General features: G+C 45.8%; 1 protein-coding gene across 4 annotated transcripts in view; it reads left to right on the top strand.

Moving 5' to 3' along the window:
* Window positions 1–20,497, top strand: part of GRK5 (G protein-coupled receptor kinase 5) — a 170,414-nt gene extending 149,917 nt beyond the window's left edge. For all 4 annotated transcript variants that reach the window (XM_054071155.1, XM_054071154.1, XM_054071156.1 and 1 more), the window contains 5 exons: window positions 1,551–1,759; window positions 11,759–11,896; window positions 15,409–15,546; window positions 16,360–16,491; window positions 17,406–20,497. In XM_054071155.1, coding sequence (XP_053927130.1) covers window positions 1,551–1,759; window positions 11,759–11,896; window positions 15,409–15,546; window positions 16,360–16,491; window positions 17,406–17,504 — 716 coding nt within the window. In that variant the 3' untranslated portion in view covers window positions 17,505–20,497. The remainder of the gene's footprint in view (window positions 1–1,550; window positions 1,760–11,758; window positions 11,897–15,408; window positions 15,547–16,359; window positions 16,492–17,405) is intronic.
* The last annotated feature ends 1,954 nt before the right edge of the window (window positions 20,498–22,451 follow it).

The raw sequence follows: 22,451 nt of genomic DNA, 5'->3' as shown, positions 1-22,451 counted from the left end.
AAAAAGGCGAAAGGATGGACCAAAGCAGCTCTTAATGAGCCTGGTCTGTAGTCTTAAATCAGCAAAGAAAATTAAAAGGGAAGACAATAACTAGGATTCTAGCAGTTTGAGCCTAGTTTTAGCACAATTCCGAGCACAATTACAGGCTGAACAGAGAATGGACTGAGAGCAGCCCTGAAGACTTGGGATGCTGGTGAATGAGAAGCTCAACATGAGCTGGCAATGCGCGCTTGCAGCCCAGAAAACCAACTGTGTCCTTTTGAGATGAGATGTCGGGAAGAAATGTTTCACTTTGAGGGTGGGAAGGCCCTGGCCCAGGTTGCCCAGAGCAGTGGTGGCTGCCCCATCCCTGGAGGGGTTTGGGTTGGATGGGCCTTGGGCAGCCTGATGCAGTGGGAGGTGTCCCTGCCCACAGCAGGGAGGATGAAACTGGATGGGCTTTAAGGTCCCTTCCAATCCAAACCATTCTACAATTCTATAATTTATTTTAGGAGGATTATGTGCATAAAAGAAAGATTTCTTTCTAGCTGCTATTTTGTATGAGACTTAAAATGTCTTTGTATATTTATGATGAAATGAGCAAATCCACTCCTATAGTCATCTTGAACATGGTCATCTTGAGCCGTGCCCTGTGTGCAGGGGAGGCTGCACAAAGAAGAGCAGAGGCTTGCACATCAGTATAAAAACACCCTCTGGTTTAGAATGGTTTGTGTTGGAAGGGAACTTAAAGATCGTCTGGTGCCAACAAACTACTTCCAAAATTTCCAACAATCTAGTTGCAAAATTTACCTAGATCGCTTTTCTAAATTCAACGTGGGGATTTTCTTGCCGTATCTGGGTGGGCATATTTCTTGGAATAAAAATTGCTTATGTTTATGTGGCTAAATCAAAACTTTCTGATGAGAGCCGCTGCTGCTCCATGTAGAGGCTTGAATGGAAGCGAACGAAGCAGTTGTTATTTCTAAACTTCGTTTCTTGGTGTAAGTTTGTGTGCATGCTAGGGTGCGCTTCTGAGCACGTGTGTGTTTGTAGCCACTTGTGGAGGTGAGGCTGCCTGCCGAGGACAGTGACTGTGTGCCCAAAGCACTTGGAATGGCTGCAACACAAAATAAATGGATTTCGTTTTTAAACAGCTGGAGGGGAGTTATAAATTGACTGAAAAGACAGAATTTGCTCTTGAATTACTGCCCTTGCTGTTTATGGGATGTGTGTTTGTATGTCCTTAAATGGCAAAATCTGAAAGGACTCTTAAGATTGGGCCTCTGCTTAATAATTAGTTTCAACTTCTCCTGTTTTTTTAATGGCTCTGACTTGGTGGACGAGTTAGAAGACAGCGTGCACTTGGCATGTCACGTGTAGAGAAAAAACCATGGTGTGTAGCATCCTGCATTTTCTGTAATGCCATCAGCAGACGTCAGGAGGTGGTGTTGTATTTACTCACCATTCTCTATGTATGCATTCAGTCATGAAAATGGAACGTCTAGAAATTTAAGTTTTTTGCCTATGTGAATATTAAGCATTTCCCCAAGACACATCTTTCTCCTCCACAGCTCCAGAAGTGTTGAACAACCAGAGATACACGCTCAGCCCTGACTACTGGGGGCTAGGCTGTCTCATATATGAAATGATTGCTGGGCAATCACCGTTTCGTGGAAGGAAAGAGAAGGTGAAGAGAGAAGAAGTGGACAGAAGAGTTCTGGAGACAGAAGAGGTGTACTCTCATAAGTTTTCCGAGGAGGCCAAGTCCATCTGTAAAATGGTAAGGGTCATGAAGGCATCATTAGCCTTAGCTTCATTAGCAAGCTGTATCTTAGCTTCATTAGCAAACTGTATTTGACACGGTCTGAGCAGTAACACAGTACCACAGAAGGGATGCAAGAGACAAGGACTAACCAAGCTCATCTGTTGATGGAATGCCTGCATTTTCTATTCATTCAAATTGAGTTTATTTGGGCTCGCTTCTCCATGAGATTCATCACGGTCATCTTGAGTCCTTTCCAAAGTTTTATGGCCAAGGGAGCGGTATCTAGTCTCGTGAGACTGTGAATGTTAGTTTGCAGTCAGGAAGGCATTTCTGGCTTTTATATTCTTGTAGAAAAAAATAAAAAGGAGTTGATGATGCAAGACACTGTCTCCTGCAAAGAACTGAAAACCCCATGCTTCCATTGTCTTTGGTGCGAGCTGGGGGTAAGCAGGACAAAGATTATGCAATGGAATTATTGTGACACTCAAATGTTGTCCCACCCCATCTCATTAACTTTGTTAGCAGCTTTTTCCCTGAGGTGCCAGCGTATCCAGCTTTTTTTAATACTGTTGAGCTGTCCTTTAAAATGTTTTCGCACTCTTTCAGCTGGGAGTCATTTTCGTAGCACAATAGCCATGCCTGACAATGGAAATCCTCAAACCCTCTGAGAAATCTCAAAGCTGTCTCTGAATTCATCAATGTCTTGTCAACATTCATCTTTAGAAGGCTGAATTGTAATTTGGAAAGGGATGTGGCCTTTTTCTTGATGTTGTTTGCTGAAGAGTGAAGTGTCCTTTGGAGACAATGACATATCTCTGCGTACTGGTAGGGAGAGAATGAAGGGAAAGAAAGGTCAACAATAGGTAGTGAGAGTTTCACCAGTGTCTTGTGCAACAGGCAAGCAAATAGCAGATCAACAACACTCTGGTTGGCTGGCTTCATGGAGAGACGCTGGAGTCTCCTTGCAAAATAATAATGGTAGGATTGCCAAGTATCATGCCTGGAAGTCATTAACTCGCAGTGCACCAACTCATTGCTGCATCCCTGGGGTAGTAATTAGCTGACATCACTCTTGATAGATTCTCTGGGCCATTGAGAACCCCCAGTGAAGTTGGCGTGGGAGGATCCAGAAGAGCCATAGGCTCTTGCAGACCATTTCATGTGCTCTAACAGCCTGCCATCTCTTCTCTAGTAGCATCTCTGTTCCCACCAGGTGAGGAGCAGTGTCTACTGCAGTGCATGAGAGTTTGTGCAAATCCTGTTAGCGTGAAATGGAAATGAAAATGTCAGGAGGCAAAAATTATATTCATGGAGTCATCGAATCATGGAATAGTTTGGGTCCAAGGGACCTCAAAGCCCATCCAGTTCCAACCCACTGTGATGGGCAGGGACACCTCCCACTGGATGCGGTTGCTCCAAGCCCCCTCCAACCTGGCTTTGGACACCTCCAGGGATGGGGCAGCCACCACTGCTCTGGGCAACCTGGGCCAGGGCCTCCCCACCCTCACAGGAAAATATTTCTTCCTAAGTTCTGATCTCAATCTCCCCTCTTGCAGCTGAAAACCATTCTCCCTCGTCCTATCCCTGCACTCCCTGATCAAGAGCTCCTTCCCAGCTTTCCTGGAGCCCCTTTCAGTACTGCAAGGAAAGGGGGTAAAACCCCCTTCTCACTGCTTGTTCTGCAGTTAGTCAGAGGCAAAAGGCATAATAAAATGAATGTATACTTTGAAAATAACCAAGCCCCTGAGAACTTAAAGCTGAGAGGAATGAAGTTTGTCATTGATGGGGCAGTGCTGGAGACCGCCTACCACTCCCAGGGGAGCAGACAGTGAAAGCCTTTATACTGTGGTGACCACTTTCATCTTCCAGCCACAGAGTCTATGGTTTCAGGGAGTCGGGGACTCCAGGAAGTCATCTAGCTCATTCTCTTGCCGCAGGGAACCATGAACTATGTTTAATCATTCCTGACAACTTGATCATTACTGCTTCACTGTCCAATCATGTGGCACGTTTGTTTAGGTGGTTTGTGCAAACTCTTAACGGATCCAAAGATAACCTTGTCCTTTTTGAGCATTAATGCATTGAAATGATTATGCCTGAAGGCTAGAAGAGCCTCACTTCTGATACTGAGCGCGATGACATTTGTGGGTTTCCATCCAAAACTCATTTATTTTATCAAGTGATATTTTTTTATAAGATATTTTCTCAAATTCTTTTTGCTCTCTGTATTGGAAACCAGAACTTTGATGCTTTGTATCAGCATCTTAACAAGGAAACAAAAAAAGTGATAATTAAGTACCCATCATACCTGCAAAATGAAAGTTGGAGTACATAAATCCAACTTGAGCCTTCCCAAAGATCCAAGACTTTCCTGTAGCAGACCCTTTGGGGCAGGAGTGAAGAACAACACATTTCCCACCATGTGTCCCTAACCTTCTCTTCAGAGCTTACTCCATGAGCTAATAGTGTCTCCATCAGGAAGTGTATTGTCTTGAATCACAGAATCATAGGATAGTTTGAGTTGGAAGGGACCATTGAAGGTCATCTAGTCCAACTCCCCCTGCAGTGAGCAGGGACATCTTATATGAAAACCCTTTGGTATCACCCCATGTCAAGCTTCCTCTCCTGGATATTCATGCCCTTTGCATTTTTGCAGGCATATATCATAGCTCCCATAAATCATCCCATATTTTCATGTTTCATTTTGTAAGTCATTTCCCATAAATTTAGACCTCATTTTGGACTGAAACAGAGATGAATAATAAATAATTAGGAACAGTGGCAGCTGGCTTTCTGGGAAGCTCCCCAACCCATAGTTCCCATATAACATAACTGCTTTGTGGTGTTTTTTCTGTGAAAATATCCAGTCTTTCTAGGAAATGCTCCGTGTTTGTTGTTGTCACGAGTTGTGCTTTATTGATGTACATGTGTGTTTTCCCTGACAAGTGCAATCTCACACCCAAAGATGTGTCTTGAAGTGTGTTCAAGTCAACAGTATCAGATGGGCCCATCTTGCTGTGCTCTTCTGTCACTCTGTCAGTGTCCTGTTTGTCTGCATTTCCCGCAGACTATCTTCCCTGCTGCTTTTTATTCCTGCAGCTCCCATTTTACTCTGTAAAAGGGATCTCTGCTTGGAGGGTGCAAAGTGTCAAACTCTTGAGTTGGTGCCCGTTGACAGGACAGGAGGCAGTGGGCCCAAACTGAAACACAGGAGGGTGCCTCTGAACAGCAGGAAACATTTTTCCATGGTGATGGTAGTCAAATACCGGAACAGGTTGCCCAGAGAGGGTGTGGAGATCATCCAAAACCCAACTGGACATAGCCTTAAACAATGTGCTTTGGGTGACTGCTTTGAGCAGAGGGTTTGGATTAGGCAGTCTCCAGAGATGCCTTCCATCCTCAGCCGTTCTGTGATTCTGATCTCCATTGCCTTCCCAAAATGCTTTCCCAACCACCTGCAAGACAATGAGTTCTTTTTTCTCTAAAAGCAGTTTATTCTCTTCCTCACTTCTCACCATCAGAAACGCTGTCACCATATTGCTACTATTCCCGCCTGCTCTCAGCCCAGGAAACCAACCCATTCACACATTATGATACCTTTAAGTTTTTGACTGCTGCCTGAGAAGTCCTCTTTCATCTGCGTAAGAGGCACCTCACACACATCAAGGTGCTCTTCAAATGCTTCTCTTGCTCTTGCTAATAATAATTATAATAATAAATCTCCTGTAGTAAGAATTTGCAATGAGCTCCATTGTCACCCATGCCTGAAAGAGTTTTGACTCTCCGTTTGTCCACATTGGGCTGTGATTTCAATATTCAGCCATTTCTGTCATTCTGGTATCTTCAGTTCCCACTCCCCTCTCTTGTCTCATTTAATAATTGAAAGGCAACCACCATATTACTTTGTTATTACCTAAAAATTGTTTAACATATTATCATGGAATCATAAAATTACCAGGTGGGAAAAGGTCTTTGAGATTATCAAGTCCAACCATGCCTGTCCGCTAAATCATGTCCCTAAGCACTTCATCTTCCCTTCATATTTCCTTCTGTTTCAGGGCTGAAATTTATCTGGGTGATCCCTTAAACTGTTTGGGTCAATGGAAGCGGTTCTACTATTTTCCCTTTTCTCCTTTCAGCAGCAGCAATTTCTTTGCAACTCTTATGCTGCAAAAAGTTTCCCTCACTCCTATAATTTTATGAGTAACATCTTCGGACTTGGAATTAGGCATTATTGGAATCCTCAACATAAGAAGGATATGGAACTGTTAGAGCGAGTCCAGAGGAGGGCTACAAAGGTGATCCAAGGGCTGGAGCACCTTCCATATGAGGACAGGCTGAGAGAGTTCGGGTTATTCAGCCTGGAGAAGAGAAGGCTCTGAGGACACCAGTACCTTCCTGTACCTGAAGGGGATCCAGGAAAGCTGTGGAGGGACTTTTTACAAAGGCCTGGAGTGATAGGACGAGGGGAATGGCTTTAAATTGGAGAGGGAAAGATTTAGACTAGACATTAGGAGGAAATTCTTCACCATGAGGGGAGGCTCTGGCCCAAGTTGCCCAGAGCAGTGGTGGCTGCCCCATCCCTGGAGGGGTTCAAGGCCAGGTTGGATGGGGTTTGGAGCATCCTGATCCAGTGGGAGGTGTCCCTGCCCATGGCAGGGGGGGTTGGAATTAGATGATCTTTAAGATCCCTTCCAACTTAAAGCATTCTATGATTCTATGGTTACACGGCATGATCTGGATATGAACTGACTGATCACATGAAGATAAATAAAGCAGGGCTTTGGGGAATGTTGGCTTTTTTTAGCAATCCTCACAACAGTTGTTTCTTTTTGCAAAGGAAGCAAAACAAAGTAATGGAAAAAGTCTCAGACACTGTGGAGTTTGTATCCCCAGAGGGAATCAAATGAGTGACATGGAAGTATCAGAGTTCTTTATATCAAGAGTAATAATAATGTAACTGCACCACTGCTACTCAAGACTCTTCTTTGAAAGTCCAATTCTAGTTATGATTTGGCATAGCTCTGTAGATTAAATCCTGCCCTCATTTACACACGTCCAGTGTCATCCAGAGCCTTTGTTACCAGAACGTAAAGCTCTGCTGCTTGGTATTAACTTCATGAATGGTTGGATGGCCTAAGCCATCTTCAGATCCGAAGCTTTATGAATTCTCCATAGGCTTTGGCTGCAGAGTTACTCTTAAATTATGTTTGATTGGGTCATAGCACTGCTGTCCTGATATCGTTGCTTTTGTTCTGCTCTCTCTAGTCATATTAAATACATCCTTTGAAACTGAATTAAATGGAAGTGTAGAGATGACTCAAAACATAGAGCTGTTATCTCCATTTGCTTTCCCTGCTCAGATTCCCATAATGGGACACATATTTCAGGTTATTGTGCACTTTTACTATTGCAGAAAGCTGGTGCGGCTGCAGGAAATGGTACAAGACTCATTATTCCTTGGAGAAAGGAAGGACTTTCCCTTCTGAAAAATATTCTAGTCTGTGCTATCTCCTGATAGCCACAACAGAAGCTTGGATGAGTGTCTGGTTTCATCTGTTGCCATCTCTAGAGCTGGCTGCAGTTTCAGCTTACAAAATCTTTGTAATGGCCTCAAGTTGCACCACGGGAGGTTTAGATTGGATATTAGGAAATATTTCTTCACTGAAAGAGTGGTGAAGCACTGGAAGAGGCTGCCCTGGGCAGTGGTGGAGTCACCATCCCAGGAGGTGTTCAAAAAGCAGGTAGATGTGGCACTTTGGGACATGGTTTAGTAGGGACGGTGGGGTTGTGTTGATGGTTGGGCTGAATGATCTGAGAAGTCTTTTCCAACCTTAGGGATTCTATGACTCTATTTTTTTGCTCCATTGGGACTCTCACAGGACTCTCCTCAAGAGGCAGGAAGCCACTCTCTCGCAGCAGAGCTTTGCAGAAGAATCCGCTCCTTCCTGTGGTCTTTCAGTCCCTGCCCGTTTGCAGTGGCTTGTTCCCTTTTGTGTCATTCAGCCTGCAGTGGCCACCCATGACTGGCTGCATTCATGCTCCAGAGGCTTCCTTCTAGCATCTGAAGTTACTGAATACTCCCTTGTTTATCACAGAGGAGCCCAGGAATCCCCAGCCAGCCTCTTTGTATCCTCAAATACCCTATCTTCTGACCACACACTCCAGAAAAGTTCTCACATTTACAGCCTCGCAAGGGTAAATTCCCGCATTAGTTTTGTCTTTCTGCTAAGTCCAGAGGCAGGAGAACTACTGGCTGCACCCCCTTTCTTCCCTTCACAGCTGACTTATGGAGCAGGAACTGCAAAGGTCTGCTTTCTCATCTACAGGCAAATTCAAACCTACCTTTTCCCATTACAACTTGCTCCTCAGCAGCATGGTTCCTGAAAGCTCCAGATCTCATTTCCAGAGCCATAGGTAGTAAAAGTGGTCCTTCTGCCTCTAGATTCTCCTTTCCACCTGTCAGGAAAGTCCTCTCAACTTGAGACTAGAAGATCAAAAGAACTTTTGTCTTCTCTGTCCAGTCACAATAGAGCAAACCAGATCTTGACTGGAAATTCCAAAGCAATCTTCTTCAAACAAAAAAAAAACCTTGCCTCAAAACCATGAGAGCTCAAAGTCTCCTGAGAAGTTTTGAAAGCACAACATCCCTTCTACCATCTACCCAAGGAAAATGAGCTCCAGAGAAGTGCCCCAAGAAAGATCTTTTCCTATAAGCTGGATTAGTGCAGTGCTGTAGAACATGAATCCATGGGCTCAGATGACACTAAAGCATAGAGATGTTTCTTCAAATCTGACTATGAACCAGACAGTCGTAGTGATCAGATAGCATCACCCAGACAGCAGCAGCAGAGGAAACTGGGAGGAAGAAGGGGACGCTGAAAGACAGAAGTCACTGTTGGGGCCAGAACCACTAGCTTTTCCCCCATCCCTCAATCCAAACAATCTCCTGTGGCTATTGCTGCTGCTAAGCTGGAAAGAGCTGGGCAGAGGACTCCTACGTCCGCAAACCACTTCACTTCTTCTGGCTGCTAGGCCTCTGCCGCTGTACCTTGGACTGGCTGGAGGATTGTCTTTACATCCCATATGAGGCTGAGCTGAGAGAGCTGGGGTTGTTCAGCCTGGAGGAGGCTGCAGGGGGGACCTTAAAGCAGCTTCCAGTGCTAAAAGGGGCTCCAGGAAAGCTGGGGAGGGGCTCTGGATCAGGGAGGGCAGGGACAGGATGAGGGGGAATGGTTGTCAGCTGATAGAGGGGAGATTGAGATGAGATCTTGGGGTGGAACTGGTTGGGCTTTGAGGTTTCTTCCAACCCAAACCATTCTATGATTCTGCATGGGACACACTCATTCCCGAAGCCGTTTGCTGCCTCCAGCTGGAAATGAGGCCCCTGGCAATAAAACGCAGAAGGCAAACGAGGAGGCTGTGGAAGTCAGATAAGAAAACCACTGATGGTCAGGGTGTAGTGAAGCATTCAGAGAAGCCTACAACGGTGTGACCCTGTAAAGCTGTGATAAGGACAATTAAACCCAGCTCTAGCCAGACACCAGCAGAAAGATTACCAACCTCACATTAGCAACAAGCGACCCTTTTGAGGTTCCTCCTCACTGAGGTAAGGTGGCTGAGACAGGAGCACAGCCAGAGGGTACCTAAACATCCTCTGAGCTGGAAAACCTACAAGCCTCGTCTCCGGGCAGCTTTGACCTGGCAGGGGGGTGCCTGGCTCCCCACTCCCAGCCTCCCGCAGGGCTGCCTCTGATCTCCTGGACGCTTCCTTTCCTCACCAACCTTCCCAAAGCCCTTCGCCTCCTGCTCTCCTAACCGTGCCCCAGCTGGGTGACGCCGTGGCTGTCAGGTGCAGGTGATGAGATGCAGAGGAGGGCAGCGGAGCGGGAGAAGGAGCCTGGCGAGGAGCAGCTGAGGGCACTGGGGTGGTTTAGCCTGGAGGAGGGAGAACTGAGGGGAGACCCGATTGCTCTCTGCAAGGAGCGTGTATGAGGTGAGTGCTGGGCTCTCCTTGTGAGGAAGAGTGACGGGGGGAGAGGAAATGGCCTCAAGTTGTGCCGGGGGACAGTTAGATTGGACACTAGAAAAGATTTCTTCCCTGACAGAGTGGTGAATCCCCGGCGGGGGCTGCCCGGGGCGGGGCTCTCTGTCCCTCGAGGGGTTCAAGGAGGTGTGTAGCTGTGGCACTTGGAGACGTGGTTTAGGGCGGTGGGGTGGGGCTGATGGTTGGACCGGCCGAGCCTGGAGGTCCCTCCCGACCGCGGCGCTCCTAGGATTCCGTGATCCCTGTGGAAGGGCTCGGTCCCTCGGCGGCTGGGATGCTCCGAGGAGCCAGACCCCCGGCTGCCCCCGCAGGAGGTGGTCCGGGGAGGGGTTCCTAAAACCCTTTGGTTGGAGGAGACCTTTGAGGTGATCCGGTCCGACCACACATCCCGTTCGTTCTGCCGCGGGGGGGTCGGGGCAGTGCCGCCGCCGGGCCGGGACCGACCCCGCGCCGCTCCCGCTGCTCTGCTGCCGCCCCGCGGCCGCGCCCCGCACCGCGCCTTTCCCCCCCTCCTACCCCCCTCCCCTCATTTTCTTCCCTCTTCCCCCTTTCCTCCCTTCCTCCCCTTTCTTCCTTCCTCTTCCCCCCTTCTCCCTTTTCCCTTCACCTTTTATCCCTTTCTTTCCCCCTTTTCCCTTCACCTCTTATTCCCTTCTTTCCCCCTTTTCCCGTCACCTCTTATTCCCTTCTTCCCCCTTTTCCCTTCACCTCTTATTCACTTCTTTCCTTTTCCCGTCACCTCTTATTCCCTTCTTTCCCCCTTTTCCCTTCACCTTTTATTCCCTTCTTTCCCCCTTTTCCCTTCACCTCTTATTCCCTTCTTTCCCCCTTTTCCCTTCACCTCTTATTCCCTTCTTCCCCACTTTTCCCCTCACCTTTCTCCCCCTTTTCCCCTCACCTTTCTCCCCCTTTTCCCCTCACCTTTCTCCCCCTCTTCCCCTCACCTTTCTCCCCCTCTTCCCCTCACCTTTCTCCCCCTCTTCCCCTCACCTTTCTCCCCCTCTTCCCCTCACCTGTCTCCCCCTCTTCCCCTCACCTGTCTCCCCCTTTTCCCCTCACCTTTCTCCCCCTTTCCCCCCCCCATTTTCCTCCTTTTCCTCTTCCCTGTCCCCCATCCCTTTCCCCGTTTCCCTTTCCTTTTCCCCTTGCAGCCTCGGGGTCCGTGCAGGCTGGCTCTGCCCCTTCCTTCAGCAGCCACTCGAAGTTCATAGAATGATTTGCGTTGGAAGGGACCTCAAAGCCCACCCAATTCCACCCCCTGCCATGGGCAGGGACACCTTCCAGTGGCTCAGGGGCTCCAAGCCCCATCCAACCTGGCCTGGAACCCCTCCAGGGATGGGGCAGCCACCACTGCTCTGTTCTCTTGCAGATCAGGTAGTCCATCCATAGAAGGTCTTTCAGGACCTACAGTGCCTGTGTTTGTGTTCATGGAGCTGCTCATCTGATAGACCAAGGGTGCTGAGTTCAGTTAGTGTCCATTGTGCCATTACAGGTACCCAGGGAACAGTCAGAACTTGCTGTAGAAGGTAGGGGTGGTGCATTGTCCTTCTCTGCAAACAAACAAGACTGAACTGAGGATCGTTACTGATAGTGGCTCCATGGACAAACTCCTCTCAAGTTCAGTAGAGATAAGGCCATGAGCACAGAGTGTTGGTTCAACGTGTCATGTGATGTACTGGAATATACTGCAGCGGGTGGAGGGAAGTATGATTGGATGGTGAAAGTACGGAGAAGCAACCTCTTTATTTTGACTGTGAACTCTTTATAGCAAGTAGTTTTCAAAGGGTTTCACCAGCACATAGAACAGCTCAGTCCTAATCTGTTCAACTTCGGCCATCAAGTAAAGGCAATTCCAGTTCCCCACTGTGCTTCCTTCTGGGCATGTTCAAAAACTACTGGATATGCAAAGGTCTTTGTGGAGCTCCTGGTTTTCTGACGTCCTTACCGTTCCTCTTGGCGTGTTTCAGCTCCTCACCAAAGACGTGAAGCAGCGGCTGGGATGTCAAGGAGAAGGTGCAGCAGAAGTCAAGAGGCATCCATTTTTCAAGAGCATGAATTTCAAGAGGTTAGAAGCTGGAATGCTGGATCCTCCCTTTGTCCCTGATGTAAGTACAATATGAAGAGCCCTCAGTGGCCTCCTTGAAGAGATTTGTTTCTAAAACTACTTCTCTCTCTTAAAGCTGTCATCACTCCCTGTATGGGTAGGTGCCCATGTGATAAACAGTAGGGCTGGAATTTCAGCTGGCAGGAAGAGCAGAGCTGCTCTGTAGACATGTGCATGAAGTATGGGTGGGCTTCTGTGTTGGGTAGTGAACTAGGGCTTGTGTCATTCCCAGTCTTCTTGTGTGACACTGGAGGTACCACTTGATCTGTTCAATGTCTCAGTTCTCAAACTTTAAACTGAGAACCTTTGCATTCCCTTATCCATGGCAGTAGTGCAAGAATAAGTGTGCTCAGGACCAGGTGATGCTTGGAACAGTTGACAGTGAAAGCCATATGTATGCATGTAGATATATAGGTATTTTGTACAGTCTGGAGAAGAGAAGGCTGCGGGGAGACCTTAAATCAGCATTCACTACTGAAAGGGGCTCCAGGAAAGCTGAGGAAGGGCTCTTGATCAGGGAATGCAGGGATGGGACGAGGGGGGATGGTTTTCAGCTGGAAGAGGGGAGCTAGAAATGAGATCTTGGAAAGAAATGTTTTCCTGTGGGGGTGGGGAGGCCCTGACCCCGATTGCCCAGAAGAATCATGGGTGCCCCATCCCTGGAGGGGTTCAAGGCCAGGCTAGACGGGGCTTGGAGCAACCTGATCCAGTGGGAGGTGTCCCTGCCCAGTTAGAACTGGATGGGCTTTAAGGTCCCTTCCAGCGCAAACCATTCTATGATTCTATGATGATATCCTGAGATGAAACCAGAATTCTGAAATCCAAAGCTTTATAGAACTAAGTCATGGGCTGGATCGTCATGAAACCAGGCATTTGATACAGACCATCTGAACCAGGCTCAGATATAGAATCATCAGGTTCAAAAAGACCTTAGAGATCATCAACTCCAACCGTACCTGTCTACTACTAAATCCTGTCCCCATGCACCTCATCCACCTTCCTTTTAAATACCTCCAGGGACGGTAACTCAGCCACCTCCCTGAGCGGCCTCTGCCAGTGCTTGAGAACCTTTTCTGTGAAGAAATTTTTCCTAATGTCCAATCTAAACCTCCCCTGGCACAGCTTGAGGCCATTCTCTCTTGTCATATCACCTGTCACTTGGGAGAAGAGACCAACACCCAGCTCGCTCCAACCTCCTTTTAAGTAGTTGTAGAGAGCAATAAGATCTCCCCTCAGCCTCCTCTTCTTGGCCGCTCCTCATCACCCTTGTTCTCCAGCCTCTTCAGCAGTTTCGTTGCTCTTCTCTGGATGTGCTCCAGCCCCTCAATGTCTTTCTTGTAGCGAGGGACCCAAACCTGAACCCAGGATTCGAGGTGCAACCTCCCCAGTGCAGGGTATAGGCAGAGAATCGCTTCCCTGGTCCTGCTGGCCGCAGCTCAAGCAGAGGAGGTGACTTGGACCTGAGAGAGCATTTTGAACTTCTTAGTGTTCCTGGGGCGTGGAACTCAGCTCTGAGTCCTTACACAGGTTTACACACACTGAAAGTCTTTGTTGCATTGGCAAGAACAAAACTTTTTCCACCCGTTGGTGTGACTGGTCTCTGCCCCAGGGCGCAGTTATGTGATTATTTTCCTCCTGCAGGGCTCTCGTGCTGGCTCAACCCTCCATCCTTAAAGTTCCCATATGGTTCTGAGTAAATGCTGCCATTTCAACGTATTAAGGAAAATAACATCTTGGCAGTTCTTGTTCACATTGCTGCAACCTAACCAAAGTGGTTTGAACACTACGAAAGTTTACTTTAACTGCTCTGGTTTTGCTTTACATTTTACTACGTGGCCTCATTATTCCTGCCAATTAGCCCATGGAGTTACGACCTGCTTTAATGGCAAGAAATAGGAGACACGCTACTATTTCTTTCTGATGTAGAAAATTAGAGAATTCAGGGCTCAAATTTGGGCTCCACCAGGGTGTATTAAAAACTTCACTGTGGCATATAAAGCCTAGGAGGCACCTCTTAGAGACATATTTGCTAAAGCGGCGGCACATAAATTTTTACAGCTATTTATTGGGAACTCCAGAGATGCCCCTAATTTAATTTATTTGGCGCTTTGTCCATATATTTCCAGGTCTTACTGTAGGCAGCTGAATGACCCAAAGCTACACAGCTGACAGCAGAGGTTCCAATCCAGCCTGTGTCTCTCCATCCTCTTCTAGACTGTATCCACAAAAATAGTCTGGGTTGTAGCCATTAGGAACGCAGAGGGATGCAGCCTCCAGCAAATAGGATTTCTGTCAGGAATCAGTTTGATTTTTTAGGTCACGCTGATCAAATTTAGAATCATAGAATAGTTTGAGTTGGAAGAGACTTGAGGTTGATCTAATTCCAACCCCCTGCCATGGGCAGGGACACCTCCCACTGGATCAGGTTGCTCAAAGCCCCATTCCAACCTGGCCTGGAACACCTCCAGGGATGCCACAACTTCCCTGGGCAACCTGGGCCAGGGCCTCCCCACTCTCAAAGTGAAGAAATTCCTCCTTATTTCTAGTCTAAATCTGCCCCTCTCCAGTTTATACCCATTGCCCCCAGTCCTGTCACTACAAGCCTTTGTAAACAATCTAGACAAAATACTGCCCAGCTGGACCCTTGGGCTGTGGTACCATGGGTAGACAGTAAGGTTCAACACATGCTTGAGTTCAGTAGGTCAGGCTTGTCCCTCAGTTATTCCTGCGCATCCAAGGGTGACTGTGCTGTTGATGGGAATTCTCTAGACATGCAGATGACTGTACTAACTATGATGGGTCACCAGTGATGGCTGTTTCTGCTTCCTGTGGCCAACTGTTGGAGTATGAGCTAAAAGGAGCATCGCTGCCAAGAGTCCAGTCTTTGTCATCCCAGAAATTAAGGACTTTAAAAAAGGCAAAGCCATCTGACTATTTGTTTGAAGTGAAAAGAGTTAAGAGGGTGATTCTGGACACCCTCCAGCAGCTGAGCTATTAATAAAAACAATGGAAAAATGCCAAACTTTTTCTGTTTTCTTTAGCAATTAGCATACATTCCTTTAGACTTCTAAGCTGCAGACTCCACAGCTGTCTGAGCAGAAGGACATTCTATTTGAGGTCCCTTCTCAGAGCTGCTTCCACTGTCTCTCAGAAACATTCTGGTTTTCTGTTGTTCCCTCCCTAAAAGAAAAAACTACTGAAGGATTTGATTTTTGATTTTTTTTTCTCTCTTTCTGTCCTTTTCCCTTCATCTCTTAACCAGATGGTGCATGGATGACTAAGATGCACTTGGGCTGCACTGATGCTTTAAGGACTTCAAAGTGGGAAGCTTAACATGCTTAAAGCAAAGTCAGCCCTTGATGACAAACACGCAGGCAGAGCAAGTCGAGAGGAGCAGGATGCAGATAGTCACTTCTTGTTAGATGTTCTCACTTGACTGAATCTGTGAATGAAAGCACACAGCTCAGAAATGTTTTTTCTCCTGCTGTTTTCTCTGCTTTCCTGCTGATACAGCCCAGAGCAGTGTACTGCAAGGATGTGTTGGACATCGAGCAGTTCTCCACCGTGAAAGGAGTTAACCTGGACCAAACAGATGATGATTTCTATTCCAAGTTTTCCACAGGATCGGTGTCGATTCCATGGCAAAATGAGGTAAGGATGTATCATAGCAGAATTACTCCAATAAAACCCCTAGCACAGATGTTTTAAGACGAGCTGTGTGTTTCCAGTAATATATAACTGCTGGATAACTTGCCAAATTCTAGTGCTTTCATACATTACAAATGGCTTCTTTCAAGATCTCTAATGTACCACAGATGTCAGGTTCAGGTGACTGTATCTGTTGGCTCTGCATATTTGTGTAAACTGGCAAGGATCCTCCTGTACTTCCTTCTCCTGGATGTCTACAGAGTTGTTTCAACAACAGCTCTGAGGAACTTCCATGGGAGGCTCCTCCATTGGTGATCTTTATCTGCAATGCCATCATCTGATCTATATCTCACCCACCATCCTGTTCGTGCAGTGGGTCCCAGCTACAGCAGTTGACTCTGGACCTTCAGCTGCTCCAGAGTTTCCAGATCTGGGTCTTTGGTTCTGTTTGATGTCGAAACACAGTCATCAGTGGATTTCATAGTCCATCACTGGATCAAATAGCAGATCCACTGGGGCAGAAGGATGCTAACAAGTAGGACTTTGTGAGTTTGCCCGTCTTTCTGTTCTCTATAAAGAACAGAAAGCTTTATGGGGCAGCTTCTAATCAGACTGATGTACAAACATGCAGAGCAGACTTAGCCTTTCTTTTTCATGTATCTTGCCTCATTCTAGAGCCACCAGCAGGAATTCGACTGTAAACCCTCCTAACGCATTACTCAAGTCCTGATCCTGACTTTGAACGACCTAGCACTACTGGAATACATTTAATGCAGTTGTGGAGTTTCTTTTTTTCTTTCTTTTGTATTCCACTAGATGATAGAAACAGAATGTTTCAAAGAACTGAATGTATTTGGACCAAATGGTACTATCTCACCCGACCTAAACAGAAGTTACCCTCCCGAGCCACCCAAGAAGGGATTGCTACAGAGGATATTTAAACGGCAGGTGAGACCTTTTATGACTAAAACAAGGAAGCTCTCATAGATGCCCAGTGTCACAGCCATGTCCTGGTGATATTATTGTAGGAAAAAGACAGTGGATCTTGGAGAGGGCTGGCTGTCACAGGTACCTGGTAATTCCCTGTCCCAGGTTGCCCATCTACATCTTGTGATCTTTTTACCACCAGAAGTTCTGGCATTTTTCATCAGCTTTGTTTCCAGTGATTGAAAACTCCTTACCCCAACTATTTTTCAATGATGTGCTGAAATGCTGGTTTTGAAACAGTTATATGTATGGTTTGGCAAAGTTTTTGTAAAAACCTTTGCTTTAGGTATTTCCAAAAAAAAATAAAAAGAAAATTCGAATGTCGAGTGGAGTGGTCATGGCAGGAAACCAAGAGAAGAGAGCAGACCAGATAATACATGGCCACAGAGTCATAGAAACACAGAAGGGTTCGAGTTGGAAGGGACCTTAAAGCTCATCCAGTTCTGACCCCCCTGCCATGGGTAGGGACACCTCCCACTAGGAGGTGGATGGACAGCTTTCATGAGGCACCATGGCATCACTTGCAAATCCAAATAAAATTCTTAGGCCGATCTACTTCTGTAGGGTTAAAGCCATGACTAAACATTGGCAGGCATCCTCTGTATTAGTCAGATTTAGCAGATACTGGCATTTTGCAGTGAATTGATTTGACCCCTTGAGCTCAAGTGAGCTTTCTTTGCTGCATTCCTCAAGAACTGCTATGGTCCTTCTGACCTAGAGAGAAGACGGGTAAGGAAGTGAAGAATATCTCACATCCAGAGATCTTCAAAAATCTTGCCATCCAATCAGTACTTTAGCACCATGAAGTGAATAATGTCAAACTAAAAGTGCGCATGGTGTGTTTTGGGAATCTAATTGTCTTCCTCTTTCTGCAGCATCAGAACAATTCAAAGAGTTCTTCAAATTCAAAGGCCAGTTTAAATCACCACATAAATTCCAATCACGTAAGTTCAAACTCCACTGGAAGCAGCTAGTTCCAACTCAGCTGTATGAAACAACATGTTGCATCCTTCCACTATAATCTATGGAGCTTCTATGGATGAGAGAGCCTCCACCATTGAGTGAAAATAAAAAGGATCTCCCCAAAATGGGGATTTTCTATCCATTCCTTCCATTGGAGCCTCGCATTTTAAGAAGAATTTTCCACTCAGGTCTGTTTTTGGAGGTGGCACTCAAGACTGTGTGAATCCAATTTGTCTATTAGAACATTGCAATAGAAATCCAATGAACATGACTACTTGCACGTATTTAAATAGCATCATACTAGAACTGAATTTTGTCTTTATTATTTTTAAAGAAAAGTTTTGTAAATTTCTCTATTGTCTCAGTTTACATTTTGTACATTTGTATTTAAATGAAAGTCAGACTTTGGAGGTGTATATTTTCCAAGCAGCAGCTGTAAAGCCATGTGTTTTAAGACATTTTTTTAAAGGAAAAAAAAAAACCCAATGTGACTCAAGACTTCCAGAGCCTCAAACGAGAAATCATTCTTTTTAGTAACTCTAGACAATTATTCATAAATCACTTTCTCCGACTGGGTTTTACTGACATGCATTTTTATGGAACAGTTTCTTCTTAATTATTTGACATCTGTATATTTGTTTTACAGCAACACTGCATCCATTTCTCCTCTTCGTTAGTTTGTAGTGTCTCGCATTAAATGCTAAAAGACAAGGTTTTGATGCATTCAAGAATGCTACTTGCTACGCCGAAGGTTTGTGGTGCCGTGGGACCAGCACAGCTGAGATTTGCACTTACTTTTGCTGTTATCTCCTCAAAAACAGTTTAGTTAGAAAGGGAACCTGATTTTAAGCCCTTCTCCTCCACCAGTTTTTGCTCTATTTCTAATGGCAGCAAGAACAAAGCTGGGTGAGATATGGCCAGGAGAGCAAATGACCATGTGTTTTTCAAGGACTTGAAACCTACATCTGCTGAAATGAGAGCAACACTCAAAGTGTTCTCCATGCAAGCAGTCAAAAGTCCAAGGCCGTTCCGCAGCTGTTCGTATCAAACAGGTAACAATAGGGAAATTCCATAGTCTGGTTTGAGCTGATCGTGAGATTCATGACAGATGGCTAGAGCCGAGCAATGGGGGTTCAGAGTGGGATCTGAGCTGCTTCTGAGCAGGAGCAGAACCCATAGGTTGTGTCTGCACTTAGAGCACTTCCATGGCTCGTGCCAAATGCACCATGACTCGTCCCCTCGATTAGATCCTCAACTTAGTTGAATAAAATGCCAGTTATGAAATAACACCTCCCACTTTTGATTCCATCGTTCTTTGTCCAGGATCCTTTAACCGTTGATGAAAACATTGTTCCTGCTGGTGTAAAGAGAACCAGTCAGGATCAGTAGCAGTGCCTCAGGCATCAGAATCATGCTCTTCTTAAGTATGCCACTATGTATTATTATTATTAAGAACACCAAATCCTTCCCTCCAACAGGAATTGGAAATCTTAGTCCCCTCCAAGTGCTGATAGGATCTCTGTAGCCCAGAGTGTTCTGTAATAGCCAAAATTCATTAGACTACTGTGTATATGTTCTATCTGGCCAGAGAGGAAAAATGATGCAGGTTAGTGAGTGAGAAGCCACAGGAATTTCATAGTAAAACAGCTTGAGGTCATGAGGGACAGAGACAGAATAGGGACAGAATTTGCATAAAGCAGCTGGCAGAGAAGAGTCAAGAATGGGAGATGAGGCTTTGGCGCCTTTATCAGGAGTAAAGTATGTTAAGATGCAAGATGACGTTATTTGAAAAGCCTCCAGATCCTGGTCGTTAGAAGGCATGTAGGGAAGCTGTGAAGTGTGCCATATCATCACCAAAAAGTTGTTCCTCCTTTTCCTTCTAACCAATGTGGTCCAGAAGTTCCTTCCCCCTGTACTGGTGGTGCTCGGGGAGAGCTTCAGACGCTCTTCCGTGTCAGATGATGGCAGTGCTGGTCTTATAGAAGATACAAGATTTTACAGAGACAGTAATAGGTGAGAGTTCTGAGTAATTTTCTCTCTCTACGAAAGCTGTAAACTAAATCTAAAATGATTTTAGCTTCCTAACGGGAGAGGAATGAAATAGTGTAAAGGTGAAAGCCAGTATGCACAGATAGGGCTCTTTTCTCCCGTTCTGTTCTCGTGGCCTGACCTAGGTCTACAGGAATGTGATCAGTTGCTCGAGCACGCTCAGGATGAAGACACACTTGTCTTGGGAGGCTTTCACAGGCCTTCTTCACCTGATTTTAAGAAGGTGAGATCTTAGCCAGACAACTGATGTCTGTCAGCGTACCTGAGATAAGACAAAACACCTTTTAGTTCTTCTTTGAGAGTTAAAAACAAAATAAGGAAAGCAATCTGTAATACTAATAAAACCATGGGCAGGCAAGGGAGACTGTGAGTTCCAGAGGACAGTGTGAAAAAAAATGCTACAATGTGTGTACCTTCAGGAAGCATCCAGTGGCAGTTGTTGTCACACAGTGCTGCGTGTTCTTTTTTGGCTCACAGGGTTTTGAGTAACCTGGGAATTGCACACACAAGGTCCTGTTAAGCACAGGGTCTGGCCCATGGCTCAAAGGCAGCAGCATCTCTGTGAGGGTCAGATGGAACAGTTTGATGAGGCGAGTAGGTATGCGCTGAGCCTGCATGACCAGCCACCACGCAGGTCTCTGTTCCACACATCTGGGCCTCAGCCTGGAGTTCCCAATGGAGGCTTTTCTGGAAGAGCAGTAAATGCACGCCCTTACAGCAAAGCTGCTGCTTCTTTCAGACATCCATGGTGGCTGCAGGACCTGGCTTGACTGTGGACAACACGTGGGTGGTTTAGCCTCTGCTCCACGGTTGGTTGTGATTATTTTTTCAATTTGTATTTGTAATACTCCCTTGTTATGGCTCTCAGCACCAAGGAGATCATTCATCGGGCATTTCTAGGGCTTTCTCTTACAATCTTTGAAAAGACTGGACTTTCCTTTGAAAGAACGTCCTGCCTCTTGGGGTGAAGACCATATTCCATCTTTGTGCATGAAGCACGAAAGGGCCTGCAGGAGCTCTGGAAGTCCAGACTTGGAGGGTCTTCTGCCCAAGGATGGTCCTGGTCGGACTCAGGCTGCAGGGAGGTACGTTTGGCAGGGAAAAATCGGCCTGTTCAGTGACTCTGTGGAAAACAAAAGATTCCAGAGTTGTCCATCTCAAGCTTCACAAATATGACCTGCCATTTAAAACACTACTGATTATTTAGAGTAAGAATAATAGTGACTAACGCCTTTGTGCTAAAGCTGAGAGAAGGTTTGAAACAACTCTTCTGTGTGCTGGGCAGGACACAATCTCTTTTATACTAAATAATAAAGCAGTGCTGGCTGGGGATAACTTTCTGTCCTTTACTGCAAAAGAAAACAGCGAAAGAGAATGGTTCAGAGACTCTTTCAAACCTTTTCCTTAAGAGAAACAACCAGAAAAGGCCAAAGCCAACCTCATGCTATGATCTTACACACCCACGGCCCCCACCTGTCTCTGATAATGCAAATACAAGGTGCTGCGTCTGGATCAGCTAGGCTGGGGTCCTGACAAATGGGCTTTAGGAAAGAAATGAGTTTAAACAGATCGCTGCCTGTTCACTGAAATGAATAGTTCTGCTGGCACATCGGTGTTCTCCTTGGTTCATGTACTGAAGCCAGAAGTGGTGACTTGTATTCCTATTCTGCCCAGGTTTTTCTTCACTGCCCCAGGCAAACCTCTGTGCAGTTTGGTTTTCCTGTTCTGAAATGTAGAGGGATGCTCTGTCTATTGATTGAAAGCACCTTGGGGCCTGTGCCTAAAGCAGATAAATATCAACTCTTTGTATCATCATTTAAGTGAAATAGGCTTCATGTAGCTGCTCTTATTTACATGAAAGGAGAGATGGGGCTCTTGTAAATTAGGGCTCTTTGTTACTATTGGTTTGTCTTGGTTCCTTAGAGATACTGAAACAGAATGCACTGCGCTTCTATAAAGACATCTCCAGCAGCAGATGAGATGCCAGTGCAAGCATTAATGTATTCATTTCTTATCTAACTAATAATTGTGGCATTCACACAAACGCTTCCTCTTTTTTTTGCATTGGAAATAAATAGTTATGAGGAAGGGAGCAAAATAACATCCATTGGTTCAACTACTTTCGCCAAGCTTGCAAAAGAATCCCTAGGTACCAAGCAAGTGAACTGCTGCGTGACGTGCATCCGTGGCAAACGTTGGGTCAGCTCACTGCCCAGCTGTGGAAACAACTCGGGCCACCACATGCCCGGGAACAGTGGAAGCGCTGGGGTTTCTGGAGAAGCAGTGTCCTGCGGAGCAGAAACATTTCAGGTAGTGGCTGGATGATAAATGTGTTTTCCTCCCTCATCACCCCCCACGCAGCTGTTAGATCTGTTTCTCAGCAAGCTCAGCCGAGTTGTTTCACGTGTATTGACTGCGGTCTCCCTTAATTGCGTTTATTTTAAACACTGGACACTCTTCTTAAAGACTCAACATTTTAGCCTTTTGAAGGTGAAAGTTGTAAAAACTTTATTTTGTGTTTCTGAGCAATGTAGATAGACCTAAAGATGTCATGAACTATCATGTGGTTGCCCATACCTGACTAATAATTGAATTGTAAAACTGCAGTTTCATATTAGGGTTAGTCTTTTCACCTGCTTTAAAAATAACAACTCATATTTGGTATATAAACACACACAGAATATCCTTCGGATCGAATTTCAAGAGCATATCCGGGATTAAATGTTTTTAAGCACTTCTGATTGCTGTAGTCTATAAGAGGCGCAGACACTTCTAAAGCGATGTTCAAAGTTGTCTTTCATAACTGAGTCAACAGATCATTTTGTAATAAATTAAAGCAAATGTTCTTAATTAGAAGAGCTAGTGGCTGTTGGTATTGTACACAAAATATCATCCTAGTATCCAAAGGG

Source organism: Cuculus canorus, chromosome 7 (genome assembly GCF_017976375.1).
Source record: "Cuculus canorus isolate bCucCan1 chromosome 7, bCucCan1.pri, whole genome shotgun sequence".
Taxonomy (NCBI): Eukaryota; Metazoa; Chordata; class Aves; order Cuculiformes; family Cuculidae; genus Cuculus; species Cuculus canorus.
This window is presented reverse-complemented; position numbering and strand designations above follow the sequence as displayed.